General features: G+C 36.1%; 1 protein-coding gene across 2 annotated transcripts; it reads right to left on the bottom strand.

Annotated features, from left to right (window-relative positions):
* Positions 1 to 3,296: 3,296 nt before the first annotated feature.
* Positions 3,297 to 18,887, bottom strand: LOC100914907 (bax inhibitor 1-like). 2 transcript variants are annotated; one of them, XM_031957614.1, is made up of 5 exons: positions 18,146 to 18,887; positions 16,460 to 16,606; positions 7,605 to 7,744; positions 6,807 to 6,916; positions 3,297 to 3,947 (listed from the first exon to the last, which is right to left on the bottom strand). In XM_031957614.1, exons 1-2 carry the CDS (start codon positions 18,803 to 18,805, stop codon positions 16,565 to 16,567), a joined length of 702 nt encoding a protein of 233 aa, XP_031813474.1. In that variant the 5' UTR covers positions 18,806 to 18,887; the 3' UTR covers positions 3,297 to 3,947; positions 6,807 to 6,916; positions 7,605 to 7,744; positions 16,460 to 16,564. The 2 variants fall into 2 exon arrangements, with proteins under 2 accessions (XP_031813474.1, XP_031813473.1); XM_031957613.1 differs by lacking the exon at positions 6,807 to 6,916 and having other exon boundaries at positions 3,298 to 3,947.
* Positions 18,888 to 18,934: the final 47 nt, after the last annotated feature.

The raw sequence follows: 18,934 nt of genomic DNA, 5'->3' as shown, positions 1-18,934 counted from the left end.
ACATCACTGAGAAAACATTAATGTTATGTGACAATGAAATCTCTTAATTGCACTACTTCATTTAATATTACGGCATAGTCTTTAAAATCTTGATTTAGGGTCTTTCTACATTATTCTTTAAAATGGAGCACAGTATTTTTTTAAGTGTTTTTTAGCCAAGAAAAACTGGGTCCTCATTTGGTCTCAACCACATTCTAAAAGTTTGACCTTGAACAAAATTCTAAATCTCCTCAGTCCTCAGTTTTGACCTAAATCCGAAAAATGAAGAGTTGGACTGGATGGTATTAAACTCCTTTCCCATTCTAAATCTAGAATCTTATGAAAAGAAAAATACGTATATCATTTAGCTCTAAGTGACAGAACAGAGATCAGATATCTGAGAGATTAGTATGCAAAAAGGACTTCTCCACTTCCTTAGCTGCCTCTGTATTTCTGTACCAAAGTTAAAAATAAGAAGTAATAAAAAGTAAATGAGATTCTTCAGTAGGTGAATCTGGTCTCTATTATGGAACCACAGTTCAAGCTGCATTGTCCCCAAAGCATCTCTGGCTCTGTATACATTTCTTTTTTCTTACAAGGCTCTCCAGGTCTTGAATATCCCTTACTATTATGCTGATGCTGTAAATGAGTCAGCTTTATTAGATTAGATAGTCTAGCCAGTAATGATTCAGTTTCATGCAAAATCCTCTGAAAAGATTGCTACTTATTTATTCCTGATGAAGTAAAAGGACTAAGGGGCCTCCAGGCCATTATAAGACCTTTATTTCCTGTTGATTAAAGTACGAAGCACCTTTTTTCTGTGCTAAGGGAAATAACATTGCCTGTTCTGAGACACTAGAGATACTTAAGAAAGAAGTGCACTTAATTGAAATTCATTTCCTATGGTCAAATGTTTCAGGCACTGATCTCACCAGTGGGGACACAGGAGATATGTCAATTTTCCAGGTTAGATTCTAAGAAAACTGAATGTCTTGAGAGTTAACACATCCCTTAACCCTGTGATGTTTGGATATGAAGTGAAATAATAGTCAACAAATAAATACACCAGAGTTTCCCCCAAAGCTAAGTGAACCAATTCTTTTTCTAATATTTATTTAGGATGTAAACAACCTAAGCTGATTGTTCCTGATTCATTTCACCTCAGCTCCTTCTGCTAGGTTATAAAATCAAAATGGGATTCTGCAGGTCTCAGACAATCCTTAAGAAGTTTGAAAACACTGTAACTCAGTAGTCTCTATGGAAAAAACATGACTTTATACACCTCCTAGATTTTATTTATTCATTTATTTAGGTCTTACAGGCTGACTACTTCCAAAACAATTTGAGGCAGCTTACCAAATTAAACATTATGTAAAATAGAATGTCTAGGGAGAAAAGCAGAGCAGATACCATATCTAAAAGCACAGAGGGAAGAGATTATGGTGTTTAGAGCCGGGAGAGACTTGAGAGATCATCTAAGCAAACTCCTCATTTCACGGATGAGGGCAATAGGGGCCAGAAGAATTACAGAACTTGGCTCCCATCACACAGGTATGAAGTAGAAGAGGTCGCTCCTCCACTCCAGTCTCAGCCCTTTCCATTCCACCTCGCTACATCTTAGGGCTCTTACTGGGTGACCGAAATTCCACGTTTTGGATCTGGTGAGAGCTCTTGAATTAGAAGGCAGCTCCTGCTAGCCAGTACCACCTGCTGTCATCAGCTGAATCCCTGTGCAATGGCCGTTAAAACTAGTTGTGATGGCACAATGATGTCATTGTGCTTTGCACAGAGGGGAATCTGTCAGCTTTGAGACAGGGAAAATGTCTGAGAAGGCAACCTCAGATCAAGGGTATGGTGAGGGGTGAAGGAGTCTCACAGACTGGGCTAGAGGGAGAGAGACCCCAAAACTGGTGAAACTGGGATCTGGCCCACAGCGGAATCTGGCATCTTAAACAAGCCTTTGGCAACTGCTCAGCTGGGGATACTCCTGAGGATATTCTTTGACAAAACCAAAGAATAGAGTATTCTAGTTATTCCTAGGGAGATCCATGTCTTCCACTATGACCTTGAGAAACATTGTTATTTTCAAAATGAGTCATGAAGGCACAAGATTTCTCCTTCTATTGTGGAAATATAAAATTGAGATTTCTATTCTCATTCAATTGGAAAACAGTTAATCATCCCTGTAAAAGATAGTTTGGGTTCTTGTCACTACTATCTTGATTATAATATAATCCAAACACAGTTCAAAAATACATTTAAACAATTCAAAAGGTTAGAATAACATCCCCCCCTACAAAAAAAGAATCAATATGATCCTTTTGTTAAGTGAAGAGACTGTGTCTCTGATCAAATTCAGGCAATATTGTTTTTTCAATTGAGATCCTTTCTGTTTTAATTGTGGTAAACAAGCACATACTGTCTTGCCCTTGAACAGCAAATGCATTATCTTTAAAATATTCTCTCAAATTAAAGTTCCAATCATTATCTCATTTCAGAATGTCAGTAAAAACCAAAAATCAGTTTGAATTTCTTGCTTGAATGAGACCATAGATTTCTGTAGCATGGATAGAAACAAATCTAGCTATGTAGTTTTCTTTATGATATAATAGATGATTAATGATGAAATCTATGCCAAAGGATTTAGACTTCCTGTTTAGTCCCATTAGATTGGACCTGTAGCAATAAGATGAATCTCTGAAGCGGTAAATTTATTTGACAATATTAAAGGAGCTATCCAAAAGTAAAATGCCTTGTTTTTGAGGCAGTAGTGGTGGTAGTAGTAGTAGGAGGAGGAGGAGGAGTGGTAATGGTGATAATGATGTGTATTTCCCTTAATATGCTCCAGACACATTCCTAAATGCTTTATAATTATTATTTTGTTTGATCTTCACAAGAATCCTGGAAATAGATATATTTACTCTCCCCATTTTACCAGATGGGGAAACTGAGGTACAAAGTACTGGGTCGCATGGCTAGTAAGTGTCAAAAGCCGGATTGTGGCTCATTATTCTATCCAGTATGCCATTTAACTGCCCTTTCCCAGGAGGTCTTCAATCAGACTTGCCTAGTTCCCAGGAATATTGAAGAAGGGAAACTCTGAATGGACCATTTGAACCAGTTGGCCATTGAGTCCTGTTTTAACCTGGGGATTCTGGAATTCACTTCATGCTTATACAAATGAAAAAATGCTAAAAAAGGGATGAGGGAAAAGTCATTGTTTAAAGTATTATGAAGAAATATGTATGATAATTCACTGTAGAACTATAGATTGGTCTAACAATTCTAGAAAACTAGCCCAAAATGATAGAAGAAAAAGATATTAAATGTGTTTTTGTGTAATCCTCTATTTGATCCTTACTCACAGAATAACCTTATTGATTCAGAAGTTTTCCCAGGATGACCACTACATGTTGAGTAAAGGCTCCTGTTCTTGTTTTCAGAAAGTTCTGGGAGGAAACCACTGAAAAGAAAAGAGGGAAGGAACCACATTCGAGTTTTGAACATGTGTATCTTCCATCACATATAGGAAGCTGATGGCATCCAATACTGCCATTCTCTCTTCCTTTCTTGCAACCTTTTTATTCAGAGAAACAATGTCTTTGGGGCAGTGAGTTCATTAATTTAGTGGTAGTTCCATATTGCAAATCTATCCTCTCTCAAATTATGGAATACTTTTTCCTTGTCTCCTGACGAATTTCTCACAGAAATCTGGTCCATGTACTCAAGCCATGTCTATGATTCTTTTGACATCGGTACTATACCAGAGGAGCAAGGCTATCCATTGGTCATCCTTTGTTTTAGCTATCTGGTTGAAGCTCTTGCATTCCCAGTAATATCTCTCTCTCAGATGTCCTTCATGCTGCTTCTGTTGAAAAAAATCTATTTGGGTCATATGCTGTAGCTTATTCATGTCCAATTTGTGCTCTCCCATCTCTCTTCAAGTTATTCGTCTAAACAATCTCACCCTGAAATTTATGGAGAAGAAAGTAGATTAAAGTTTTGACAGAACCAGTTCAGCAGACAGATTGGCATGTAACTTATGGATAAAAAGAAAAGCACATCATAGCAATAAAGCATTATATCAATAATTCATTACAATTTTTGTGATGGTTATTGTCAATCAGCATACCAAAATCAAGATTGCCCTGATGCTGGCAGCTGTTCAGCATTTTTCAGACTGTACCCCAAAATTTGCCATAATATCACCCAAGTTTGACTCTAATGAGATTAAAATGCTATTTTTGAAGTACAGTGGGATTGAAATTGGTATAAAATTTGTCATCCAGATTGGGAGATTATATGTCTTAGACAACTGATGACTAGAAAAAGCTAAATGTGACAGGAAAAGTAAAGGTAGACTTAGATCAAGGTTATGACTTTTGTTCTGACTTTAATGATCCAAGCTCTAAAAGAATAGAACCAAGATAGAAAGGAGAAAAATATTAATCACATGGGGAACCATCAGCACCTAATAGACTGTCATCATTAACTGAGAAGGAAATGATCCCAAGCAAGAAATGTCTTGGAACCATTAAAGAGCTAATTCGGCCACCTCAGATTTTGGATCTCAATAAGGAGAAGAGACATCTCCAGTATGTCACTGATGAGATCACAATGGTGTGGAATCCTCAGCTAGTTAAAAGCCACAAGGAAAAAAAACTCTAAAAATTGTGCATTTGACAACAGACGGAAGTTCTCCATTTTTTGGACCAGAAAAACTGTGTGCAAGGAGACAGCAGGTACTATGGGAAATATAAATCATTATCATCCCCACCAGCAGCACCAATTGCACCTACTTTGAAAACCGTTTTTGGAGGAGAGAGTTGAAGGAACAAAGTAGGTTGAGGCACTTTAGGCAGTGGGGTTGTAAACTGAGAGGAGACTGGATAAAATACAGACAAAAATAGAGATGGCTTCTTATAAATTGAGAACAAAGAACCTCCCCATTCATCTTAAAAATCCTGACTATAGAAAAGAGGGCAAATGATCCCTTACTACATACATCCTCAGGATAAAATGGCTCAAATAATAACAAAGCATCTGAGAGATGGGGCTCAAGAAACTGGAGAGAGTGCTTTGCATAAAGGCAGAGGTTTGTGCTTGTGTGACTGGAGTTACATTGGCACTGTTGCCTAAAATTATATTTTCTGCTTTCTGAAAAAAATGGATAAGTCACTTCAAAAACATTATTATAAAACAACTTAATCAAATGTCTTGATTGTCTAGAAAATTAAATGCTCTTTGTGTGTAGGCTTGCATACAATAAGAAATTTTATAAATATATTTCTCAAAGCTATTTTCTATTAAGGAGTTCTAAGATTTTACTTCTAGCTGTACTTTATCATCTACTATTTAATTAATTAGTTGTATTGTGTTTTCTTGAATCATTTATCTTCTGGCCCTTTAATTCTAGCAGCCAAGATTGTCCCTTAAGGTCGCTGTTGTTATTATTGTCATTGCTGCTTCACCCAGATTTAACTTTTCTGAGAAGACATTTTTTTAAAATAGGATATAGGCCCACTGGGCTGACCCCTGCAGAAGATATATAGATGATCTCTCTGTCATTGGTCTCCTGACTCAGTGATGATATTTTTCTTTTAGAAAATCTGGCCTGGAAACATATAGACTTATAGTGTGGATAATAGCTATCATTTATGTAGCATTTCAAGTTTGTAAAGTTCTTTATTCATTTTATATCATTTTATTCTCTCAATCACCCTGAGAGGTAGATAACATTATTTCCCCCATTTTACAGAAGAGGAAATTTGAGGCAGAGGTTAAATGACTTGAATATGGTCATACAGCTGGGTATCTGACTCCTTATTTTCACTCAGAGCATCCTGACTCCAGATTGACAACTATTGTACTATGTGGTGATCTTTATTTAGAAATGGAAGAGTCTTAGATACTTTCAGAACCAAACCTCTCATTTTACAGGTGAGATCGCTGAAGCTCAGAGAGATCAATGGACTTCCCAAATGTTACACAGCTAATAATTGTCTGAGACAGGATAGTGTGATGAGTGAGAGAGATTTTACTTTGAAAAGATACAGGGAGGGATGAATAGAGCCATTCATTGGGAAGGAGAAGGACACTCCTATTCTTATAGGTATAGCAGTTTAATTTAAAGATGGTTCTATAAAGGAAAATAATTAGGCCAAGGCTGTGCAGAGGGCATATTGATCATGAAATGCATGACACATGTTCACAGGATGGCTGGAGCAGAAATGGAGTCCAATAAGATAGAGAGGTGCACCAATGGCCCTCACTGATTGGTACAATGGGCATATCGGGGCCGTCGTTCCAACATTGAAAGGGTTAAATCTTCCAGGATGGCTGGTAAGGGAGGTAACTGGAGAGTACAGTGAAGCATGGTAAGAGGTCACCTAATTTTTATTTATGTGATATATGTATGACTCGACACTTAACTAGAGCAGGTCTCAACTCTTCAATGCTTTAGTAGAAAGTCTTTGAAAATTCCCATAGTTGAAATATTCATCACTTTGAAAATGGCCTCTACCAGGATGCTAGATGATGATGAAATGGATAATACCTTGGATCTGTAGTTAGAATGAGCTGGGTACAAACTCACTAACTGATACTAGCTTTGTGACCTTTAAATTGCCATTTATTTACTGTCCACCTCAGTTTCTTCATTTGTAAAATAGGGTTAATAAAAGTACCCACCTCACAGAGTTGTTGTGAAGATAAAATGAGATGATATTTAAAGTATTTTACAAACTTCGAAGTGATATACATTTGATAGGTATTGTTATCATTTTTTATTAATTATTCCTAGGCTAGTACTAGGACAAAAAACATACTTCTTATCATTGGGTCTGTCCTTGAAGCCCAATAAGAATCCTACTCCATCATCAAGGCACCAGAATTCTGTCTCTTTCAAGACCACAATTAGACATCAGATGAAGATTTACTGGAATAATCAACAATGTAAAAATGTTTATATGAACCAGAAAAATACAGGTATATAAAGTTAACTCAACATTCATATAATGGACAAAAGACAATGAAGTTCCTGTCAGATTAAAATTACCTTCATTCATTCTGAAATTACAATTAATTAAATGTTAATTTGTCTAACTTAAATGTTAGATCATTCCCTTTTATAACACATTAGAAAATTGCCAATGATGAACTAAATTTGTGCTGTCTATATTTAGATATTCTGATTTCTGCACACTAGTTCAAAAAGAAATTCACCCCCTAAAATCTATTTTAACATAGTTAAAATTTGCTAAACCTAAAGACCCTTCCCCAATTAACAGAATTAATAAGTAATATCTAACTTGTTAAACTATCCCGCCATTGATCTCTTTCATGTCAAATCACTGATTTTCAATACTAATATTTTCATCTTAAGTTTCTCTGCTGCAAATGTTTCAAATGTCATAGTGCTCTAAAAAGGCTAAGGGAAATCAGTGCCATTGTAAAACTTGCTGTAGCAGTTCATTCCACTTGGGAGAAATGTAGTTTAAAGTATTTAGTTTGGAAAGGTACATGAACATGTTACCAACCATGAAATCAGTTTTTTTCTAAGAACTATATCCTTACAACTGGTAATCCAGCCCGATGTGACATTAATTCAAATATATTGTCATTACCTTTTGAATACAAGACTGAATTCCAAAATGAATCATGGATGGACAAATTCTTTCTTTTCTTTTCTTTCTTTCTTTCTCTCCTTTCTTCCTTTTCTTTCCTTTTTCCTTCCTTCCTTCCTTTCTTTCTTCCTTTTTGCAATCTGTGATTTTATTGCAGAAAGAAAAGTCATGCAGTATAGTTTATTTTTTATGTAGTGAAAAGAGGGGGGAGGGCAAGAGAAGGAAGGAAGGAAAGAAGGAAAAAAAGAAGGAAGGAAGGAAGGAAGGAAGGAAGGAAAGAAAGAAAAAAAAGAAAGAAAACCATAGAAAAATAAAGCAAAACATTTAAAGTCATCTAATAAGTACTTGGGATGGGAGTAAACTCCCAGTCTTCTTATTCCAATTTACCATTGTCCATTCTATCATTCTTATACAAAGACAGCCACAGGAGATATGTATCAACATAGAAATAAGACATAATTCACTCTCATTATCTATTTCATGAAATATGCAGGACTATATTATGTTATTCATGGAAAACATAGTACTTCTCAGCATAAGCAGATATAAAATTTAATCAAGCCTTGTGATCCTTTTTTAATATTATCATTATCAATAGTCTTTAGTGGTGACCATAAAATATGATGGGGATTTAGCTCAGAAAGTCTCAGACAAAGGAATGTTAATGTATTATAATTATTAATTCTGGTTAGACATTACATAGTAAAAATATATTTCCATAAAATATTTGTGACTGCTATGGATCTCTCAGATAATTTTTGTGAAAATCAGCTTTTGATGGGCAGATAACAACTAGATATTCTATCACATATAAGTGACATATGTGGCTTTATAGACTTGTGTAAAGACACAAACTTAGTTGGGCCATGACTTTCTCCTTTTTAATGTCATCCTGAGTAAATACCAGGATGTGAATTTGCATTTCACCTATATCTATGAATCCATAATGTTTTTCCTTTTCATCTCAAGGATCCGGTCTGTAAAGCATCGTCCTGTAGCAGACATTATTGTGAAGAGTTTGTGGATGAGATTATAAAGAATGAAGATAAATTCTCATAGGATTCTGTGCAAGTGTGCAACCATCCAGCCCTTTAGTCCAGGGATAGCCCAGCCAAGTGTCTTGTGATATAGATGCTCCATACAGAAGCCCGGGTCTCTGGGTCTTATATCTAACTGTTGGGACTGGACAGATCCCTTTGTGGAAGGAGGACCTTAGGAAGCAATTTGTGCATATAAGTATAAATGTACATGTGGACATGAAGTGAATATATATATATATATATATATATGAACACATATATACACACATATAACTATGCACATTATCTTTGTGCTCCTATATGCACACACATAGAATTTGTATATGTGTAGTGCGTGTATACGTATAAGTAAAATGTAATATATATTGTAGACAATATACATGTGGACCTATATCTGTATGTAGACATAGATACAAATGTATATTCTCTAAGCAAATATCAATTTTAAAGACCCCAAAAGACAAACTTCTGAAAACTTTCAGGTGAAAATTTTTATAATAATCTGCAGAGAGATTGTGAGAATATGGCGCTGTAGAGTCTGTTGCTTAGCATCTCAAAGAAATAAGAGTGGGTAGGGTAGCAGAGAATAGCTTAATGAGACAGTTAGGTGGGAAAACTGTACAGCTTCTCAGTTCCTTCTGAGTCAGGTTTTCATAATGTGACTCAATTATATTATTTGAAAAGAATTCTAAGAAATGACAAACAATACACCAACTTATAGTAAAGTGAAATACAAATTATTGTCAACTCTATGTATTTCTCCTTCTATGTATTTGAGTCATATACTAATTATTGTATATATTCAGACATGCAAGAAAATACATATATGCAATGCATATGCATAAGAGCAAGTGTTCACATGTACCTATATATGTGTATTTACAAATCTAGCTAAGTATAGTTGGAGACATATGTGTGTGTGATTGTGTATAATAGCATTGATTATTACCATAATTCCTATTAATATGCTTTATTCTAATAGTAAAAGAATGGAGGATGGTAGAGAACATAAGTAACCGAAAATTGAGTCTTTTGCTCCATACCCTTCAATATATTTTCCTCCATATTCAGGAAAGTAGGGGCGGGCTAAACACTAGGTTTTCTTAATTTCAATAAGCTAGTAAAAGAGGACCATATGGTGACAATCATATATATTTATAGTTTTGAAAATATAGGACTTTATAGTTTTGAATAATAGAATGGTAGAAGACCATGAAATAGGAAAGTACATTAAAAATTATGAAGATCTATTTGCTTCCTTCTGTCTAGTTCCTTTCCTGCGTGAAAGGAGTGTATATGTGTTCCTGTGCATGACTGATTGCATTTCTGTTTCTTTTTTTTCTCTTTGTCTATATTGCTCTTTATTAAAAATTCAAATTAAAAAAAAAACAGATATAAGCTATTGAGCTTTCAACTAGGATAAGTTTCTGTATTTTTCTCAAGTTGATTATTTCAAGTAGTTTATTGAGAGCATCTATATCAAAAGGAAGAGATAATGGTAATTATTTTCAAATAAGTGATAAAAGGATTTCGCATTAAACCATATTATTATCAGGAGATTAACACAACTCTCCATACAGACAGATAGCAATTATATTAACATCATTGCTGGTATTTGAACAGTAACTAAAATTTGTATATTCAACTCTGGATGTCAGACTTAGAAGTTTTATGATATAAATAGCATCAAAATCTAAAAGTATGAATGTACACAATTTCATTTTGAATATAAAGTAGAAGATAAAAATAATCTAATCCTCCAACTGTGTCTGTCATCACAATATATTCATTATCCAGTCATATTAAGAAAAGATTCAGTGCATTGTACTACATTACCAAAATATATTGTTTATACACTTTTCATGTTTATCCATTTTTTATCACAATCCTAATGTCATTAAAATATTTATGAAAGGATTGTAAAGGCCCAAGGCCAAGAGAAGAGAAAATAGATAAGATTTAAAAGAAAATCATGGTGCAGCTAAATGTAGGCTTTCAAAAAGTCCATTGCACTGGAAAAGCTACATGTGGAGTCATGTGATATGTTAAATGCTTTCTCTGGCACATCAACTCTATCACTTTCATAAAATCACAATCTCAATGGGCCTCAGTTTCCACATTTTAAAAAAATCATGGGAAAAGAACTAAATTCCCTCTAAGATCCCTTCCCAAATATAAAACTGTGTTCACATTTAAAAAAAAAAGACATTTCAGTTGCTAGGGAAGACCTCTGGAAATGATCAATTAGAATAATTGTTTTCTAGATACAAGACATTTAAAGTAATCTAAAGGAGATTTTATAACAAAATCTCGATCTTTTTTTTAATGAGAATCCTTAGAACTATCTATGTACAATTTTGAAAAAGGCAATATTTTTCAAAGATGCTAATTCAGGAAAACCACAAACCCTTACCACATTATCACATTAGCAAATCCCTTACCACAAATCAAGAGCTGAATTTCTAACTTTTCCCATTGAGTAAACTTATTTTTTAAAAGATAAGTAGAGTTTAGGTACATTAGCACTGGCTGTGTAACCAAGTTTCTTCTTGCTCAGATTTATATTCCCAATTGGATTCTACATCATATGTGTTTTCTTCCATAATAACTGATTTAGTATTCCTATTCAAAGTCTAGGCTGGCAGAAACAATTGGAAAAAGCATTATTATTTTCACCTCTTTGTTTATCACCCAAGATATTCAAGTCACTAGAAGCCCATGAAGCATTTCTTTTGGTAGTGTCATTTGTTTCCATATGACTCAGGGCTAGTGTGGAGAACAAGGCAGTGAGTACATTTGATATTTTAACAAGCAAACTGACCCCCCTTTCAGATAGATGGTCCTGATAAGGCCATCCCTCAAAGTTAGCTTGGTCAAGTTGCCTCTGTAACATTCAGGAAGAAGTCATTAACCATTATTATGTGCCTCTCCTGGTGATAGTAACAGATTTCTGCACATGGTGAATCTTTCATATGAACTAATAACACTTCTTTAGAATCTACCATCCATGAGAAAATCTTCATATCAATCATATAATTGCAATGTTACAGAATTTCTTTTTCCCTTGCTCAATCAATGCATCAAACAACAAGCAATTATTTAGTAATTATTCTGTTTTATGAATTGTATAAAAAGTTGGGGATATGAAGAAAAATCAAAAGGAAGTCTTATCTTCAAGGAAATTACATTCTTTTTTTATAATAATTATAGCTTTCTATTGATAAAACATATGCATGGGTGATTTTTCAAAATTGACCCTTGCAAAAACTTCTTTCCCAACTTTTCCCCTCCTTCCCTCCACCCCTTCCCCTAGATGGCAGGTAGTCCCATACATGTTATATATGTTAAAGTATATGTTAAATACAATATATGTATACATATTTATACAGTTATCTTGCTGCACAAGAAAAATCAGATCTAGAAAGAAGGTAAAAATAACCTGGAAAGAAAAACAAAAATGCGACCGGCCAAAAACAGAAGTGGGAATGCTATGTTGTGGTCCACACTCATTTCCTAGTGTTCTTTCACTGGGTACAGATGGTTCTTTTCATCACTGATCTTTTGGAATTGATTTGGATCCTCTCATCGCTGAAGATATCCACTTCCATCAGAACTGGTCCTCATACAATATTGTTGTTGAAGTGTGTAATGATCTCCTGGTTCTGCTCATTTCACTCAGCAACAGTTCATGTAAGTCTTTCCAGGCCTCTCTGAAATCATCCTGCTGGTCATTTTTTACAGAACAATAATATACCATAACATTTATATAGCACAATTTACTCAACCATTCTCCAATTGATGGGCATCCATTCAATTTCCAGTTTCCAGTCACTACGAAAAGGGCTGCCATAAACATTTTTGCACATACTGGTCCTGGGAAATTACATTTAAAGGAGGAAATTAGCATGTAGAAAATAAGTATAAGAAGAAACATAGAAACTAGGTGAGTTGGAGGGAAAACATGAGCAATTGGGAAATTTTGAGACTGCTTATTTTAGAAAGTAATGTAAATTGAGTCTTTTATTCACCAAGCTATTAACCTTATTTTTAAAAAATTTCTAAATTTCCTTATGATTTGTTTCTTCCTTATACCATTCTAAGAAAAGTCTCTCAACTCTCATACTTTGTCTATATTCTCTTCCCTAAACTCACAAGACTTTATTCCATGATAGGGATTATATTCTCTCTGCAAAAGGGAAGCAGCAGAAATGTTATCAGAAATAGCAGATAGTGGGAAAAGTCTGGGGCTTAAGGTCAAAAGATGTACCTTTGTTTCCCAGCCCAGCCATGAATCATTGCATGATGTTACAGAAAACCATGTGACCTTTTACAATATGAAATATTTCAGTAAATATGAATATGTAAATATGAAATAAATAAATGAAAATATGAAATCAAGTGGGAGAGCATATGAAAGATGAGCTCCTAAGGGAAACTCACAGTTACCCAGTGGAAATGGAGCACCCCATGAGGTTGGGACATGTCCTAGCTGGGAAACTAAATCCTGACAGGGACTTAGTGCTCTAGAAGATTTGGTGAGCTATAAGGAGAAATGGGATTGGGAAGCCTAGGAGAGTGTGGGGAGAGTCCATGTGGCATGGGGAAAAGAAAAGGGGAAAGACACCACAAATTTAACAGGAATTCAAGCGACCAAGTTCCAAAAAGATTTAGCAAAGAACCAGAAGCAAGGAGACAAATTTATAGGAAAAGTTAGAGAGACCAGGAACTTCATGTTAATTATTTACTGATTTTATGATTTACAGGGAGATCTGAGGGGTTGTCTATTCACTATTGTCCCAGGAACTTGGTTATACTGACCAACACACTATCTGACAGTCAGAAATGTTTGTAGGACTATATTAGAGTATCCATAAGGCCAGGAGACTATAGAATTATTGACAGATTTTTGGAACAATATTACCAAGGTCAGAGGACCTCAGGATGACTGCTATATTTCCCCTAGAATATGTACCCAATTAATACTCTTACCAAGATGCTCTTAAAATATATTTTTAACATCTCTGAACCTTAGAGTTTACTGGATAGATTTCTTTCTTAAGGATCAGGCCTTAAGCCAAAAAGAATCTGATTCTAATTGACCATCAATAGGTCCTAGCCCCATTTAGTAATAGCTTGGGTCCTGATTGACTCCGATTGAATGTAAATAGCTGTACTTTCTATTTTGCCTAGAAACCCTGAAGCTCTTCTCCTCCCAAATTTATTTATTTATTTGTTTGTTTGTTTATTTGGGTGGGATGGGTGGGAGTAGGTGAAAGAGAAAATTCTTTGTAGCTTCACTCAAACTGAGACCACTGAAGGACTTTAGCTTAAAAAGGACAAGCTCTCCCATTTCATCCAGAGCCATCTTGAGTGGTCCTGATCCATATCTGGCCATTGGACCCAAATGGTTCTGGAGGTGAAAGTAAGGCAGGTGATCTTGCCCAGCCCTTCATCAGTTCTAATTTACTGTCATGTCACAGTATTAACTCCTTGAGGATGACATGTCCTCTTCTCGAACAAAGGACAAACCAAAAGAATTCCTTTGAAAAAGACAGACATGATGCTAATCACCTGGTTCTTTCAACTTCTTGGGGGACAAGTGCTAATTTATGGCTGAGGAACATTCCATCAGTATATGCTCCTTTTTCCCCTTTTTGTATTAAACACTCAAGTGCTATCAGCAATGAATTGTACCCTTGATGTGAAGGGCCATTACCAATGTGCTTGTGGTGGAAAAATCATTTCCTTTTTAATTACTACAAGAATAATAAGGAAAAGGGAAATGAACACCTTTATTTGAATCTTGTTTTTCATTTCAGGCACACAAAATTCTGTCTGTCACTGATATTTCCTTTCAAATTAGCAGCATGTAACTCAGTTCAACAATCTTGTCATTTCCATTTCTCACATTTGATTTTTGTTTATTTAGTTTGTATTAATCTTGCTGCTGTCTCATCTCAGTTAATGGTTTACAGAAAAGCTCAGCCCTAGAAAGTTTAGTTTCATGAAACAATTTCACACACACACACACACACACACACACACATACACACAATAGCTAAAAGCAACCACATGAACTCAAGTCTTACTGAAATTATAGTGGTTTGGGTAATAACAAATGGATAGGGCAGGAGATCATTATATACTTCAACAACAATACTATATGAGGATCAATTCTGATGGACCTGGCCATCCTCAGCAATGAGATCAACCAAATCAGTTCCAATGGAGCAGTGATGTACTGAAACAGCTACACCTAGGGAAAGAACTCTGGGAGATGACTAAAACCCATTACATTGAATTCCCAATCCCTATATTTTTGCCCACCTGCATTATGGATTTTCTTCACAGGCTAATTGTACAATATTTCAGAGTCCAATTCTTTTTGTACAGCAAAATAACGGTTTGGTCATGTATACTTATTGTGTATCTAATTTATACTTTAATATATTTAACATCTACAGGTCATCCTGCCATGGAGGGGAGGGAAGAAGGGGGAAAATTGGAACAAAAGGTTTGGCAGTTGTCAATGCTTTAAAATTACTCATACATATAACTTGTAAATAAAAGGCTATTAAAAAAAGAAAAAAAAATAACAAATGGATAGTGGACAAGTGACCAGGTAGGCCATGACAATAATTGACTTGACATGTATATTCTCATAATTCTCTTAATCTCATATCATGTCATGTCAGTCACATCATTTTTTCTTTCCTCTTCTCTTTATCTCTCCTTTCACGTTTTCTATGTTTCTGCTGCTGTCTCTCTCTGTCTCTCTGTCTCTCTCTCATTCTCTCTCTGTCTCTCTGTCTTTTTCTCTGTCTCTATGTGTGTACATACATATATGCATATGTATATATATATATATATATACATTTTACACCCACAAAGGCAAATACACATATGTATTATAGATTTGCATACATGAATGCCATGGTGTATACACATGTACCTATGTGTGCATGTGTTGTATATACACATATGTTGCAGATGCACATGTATGTATTGTGCAAACTGTCCCTGAGTGTTCACACCAATGTGTAATGAGCAGTTTCTGTCATGTACATGCTGACAATGTGTATATTCTATATGCACATACATGCACACACTTATGAATGTGCATGTACCTGCATACATATGTATGTGTTACATATATTCTCTATGCATATATTGTATCTATATATAACATACATATATACCAATGAAATATATATGTGTGTGTGTGTGTGTGTGTGTATGTGTATGTGTGTATATATACAGTTAATCCTCAGCTTCTGAGGTTACATTTCTAGAAAATGGCATGATTAGAATATAAATGTTGCTACATTGACCTTATGAGACATGAGAGGTGAGCTTCCTGAAATCACTTAAAACTAATTTTTCACTAAAGATTGCAGAAAATGCCCTTTTCTGTATAGAATTCTTTACAACAAAACATTATTTTATATAATATATATTTATCCTAACCCAGAAGCAAGGAATAACTCCTAAAATTCAGTGTGCAAAATAAAATTAATAACATGCAAAAACATTTTTTTCTTGCTAGTAATTTCCTAACATTTCATGGCCTTTTGTGATAACATCTCAATTAAAATATATTTCAGACAATATTTACTTTGCGTGATATGAAATCTACCATAACATAACTGCATATAGTAAATAAAATACTTAAAACAAACATTTTTTTGACCTGAATCTTACTTTCCACTGTGACAGATGGCAGTGTTATAATTCTACTGTAAACCTCTTTACCTTGGATGCCCTATGAAAACAAAGGTAGTTATGGGGATTTTAGTCCCTACTTTCAGTACTCACCGAGTCTTGTGTGTCTTGAGAATACCTCAGATATTCTGTCCTTCAGAGCTGCTGCATAGAAGAGAGGCTTGTGAAGTATTACTTAATCCATCACCAATGTTTGCTTCATGCAGAGTCTGAGATCCTAAAGGGTCTCTCTTCACAAGCCTGCAGACATTTTGGAACAAAATTTATCTTACACCTTTATTTTTTTTTCATGACATTTTCATCACTGACTTTGCACACTTGAGCTTAGAGCTAAAGGACTTGCATTAAACTTTGAAGGCATAATTGTAACACAAGTTTCAAATTTTAAAAGCAAGCAATGAAACTATGAATGCACAAGAAGCTCTTTACAATACAGGGTAAACAAGACCAGTTGAGTATCTACTAGAATACTGGCCTCTCCACAAACTTGACATATCACAATTCTTTTTCCCTTCTTCTTACACATAGATGCCATTATGTGGTTTCCAAAGCAAAAGTGAAATTAAGGTTATTAATATAATCACACAAATGTTTAAAGTTGGAAACATTTAATACTTAAATGAGGATTAACTATGTCTATGTGTGTTTGTGTGTGTCTGTGTATAATAAATTTCTATAGTAGTAAATAAATGAATGAACAAAAAATGAAAAAAATAAGAGTCAAATAACCCATTTGCCCCTTCATGAAGCATCCCACCCCCAACACTGACACACACACATACACACACACACACACACACACACACACACAATTACTCTTAAGCATCTTTTTTTTTTTTTTTCACTTTTTTGCTGAGGCAATTAGGTTTAAATCACTTGCCCACGGCCACACAGCTAGGAACTTATAAGTGTCTGAGACCAGATTTGAACTCAGGTCTTCCTGATTTCAGAACCTGTGTTCTATCCACTGAGCCACCTAGTTTATCCTAAACTTCCTTTTTAAAACTATCCTCCTCTTGACCCTTGCAACCCTAAGGCCTGGGGATAAATGTGAGAAAATCTGAGAAAGATCCAGCATTATGGAAAATATTAGATGCTCAAGGACATTTCTTGGTCCAATATCAGGGCATGAGGCATTATCTTTTCATCTTCCTTCTGGTCTCACTTAACAACCATTTAAAGAACCCTCCCCATCTCCATCCAGTTCTCTGAACCAATCTTGGGCAGGGAGATCAGTTCTCAACCTATTGCTGCAGGTTCCGGTCCAGTCTGGCTCCTGTGCTCTTTCCTTTATGACCAGAATTCTAAGAGAAGGCCCCCTGAAAGGACAGCACTTTCATTATGGAGGGAACTAGGTCATCGTCTCTACCCCAAAGCTTATCTTCTTCCAACCTTGGTGTTTCTCCTCTAGACTGAACCACTGGGGAAAAGTTCTGTTGTCCAACCCTAGTTAGGACTCTGGTTGGATGGAGAAAAGAATGGCAGATGAAGGGAAAGGGTAGGGAAGAGGTGATAAATGGAAACCCAGGAACCAAAAGGCCAGAATTTTAAAAGATCTGATGTTTTCTAATTTTAAAAAAATGACATAATAGAAAACAAGAGAGGGCCAAAGCTTTATTTTTTTTTAATCAATGCCTTTCTTTTTCATTGATATGCCTCCTGCTGTTGGTACAAAGAGAAAATTTGGGTTTGTAAGAAAAGAGCCAAGGAGAAAAATGTCAGATGGTTGTCTTTTTATTGCCTTTTCAACTTGCCCTTTTCATTCATTTCAATAATCACCATGAATTTCCTGAAGAGGGTAACAAAGTCCAGGAACAGGTCCATGCAGTGCCAAATGTAGTCTTCGTCCTTTCTCTCTGCCTTCTCGATGATGAGCTGCGTGTCGAAGATCACTAGTCCGCACAGAAATGCCAGTCCGATGTACATGTTGGCTTGGGAGAGCCAGCTGGACAGGAAGAAGAGGTTCCCCAGGTAAGAGACGAGCAATAGGGTGAGGGCGGACAGCAGGATGCCCCCCAGGCAGAGACAGCCGAGGCAGCGGCCGTAGAAGGCGTTCAGGGTGAAGGAGCTGAAGGTCATCACTGTGCCCATGAAGGAGGAAGGGACGATGTTGGGGTCAGTGTCGATGCAGGAGTCCAGCTCAGGGCCCAGCCCGACCCCGATGAGGAAAGCGAAGCCCCCCAGCAGGAGCAATCTCTTGGGCTCCGTGTCATCTCGGTGGGGGGTGATCAGCAGCCAGAAGAGAATCACAAAGGAGCTCAGCGCTGAGAGAAAGCCGGCCTCGAAGAGGTGGGCCGCCACATTCAGGTGGGCACCCGTGGCTGCCACCAGCATGCAGAGGGCAAGGCTGGCGTAGACCTTCTTCAGGTGCTTCTGGGTAAAGGGGGTGAGATTGGAAATCCTCCAAAGGGCTTCCAAGTTGGTCTTCCAGTAAAACATCTTCAAGGTGTCCGAGAGCACGGGATGGCCCAGGTCTTCACCATCTTGGCTCCAGCCTTCTGAGTTTCAAATTGCCAGGATCTTTGGACTTGGGTATCACAGGTGAGTGTGACATCACGTGCCCCACCC

Source organism: Sarcophilus harrisii, chromosome 3, assembly GCF_902635505.1.
Source record: "Sarcophilus harrisii chromosome 3, mSarHar1.11, whole genome shotgun sequence".
NCBI lineage: Eukaryota > Metazoa > Chordata > Mammalia > Dasyuromorphia > Dasyuridae > Sarcophilus > Sarcophilus harrisii.
This window is presented reverse-complemented; position numbering and strand designations above follow the sequence as displayed.

Bases quoted from the DNA above. Each gene is read 5' to 3' on its own strand.
- LOC100914907 (XM_031957614.1), bottom strand. From the start codon at position 18,805: ATGTTTTACTGGAAGACCAACTTGGAAGCCCTTTGGAGGATTTCCAAT. The intron at 16,607-18,145 runs GTGATTATTGAA...AAATGTCTGCAG, and splicing joins CCCTCTTCAGGAAATTCATG to GCTTGTGAAGAGAGACCCTT.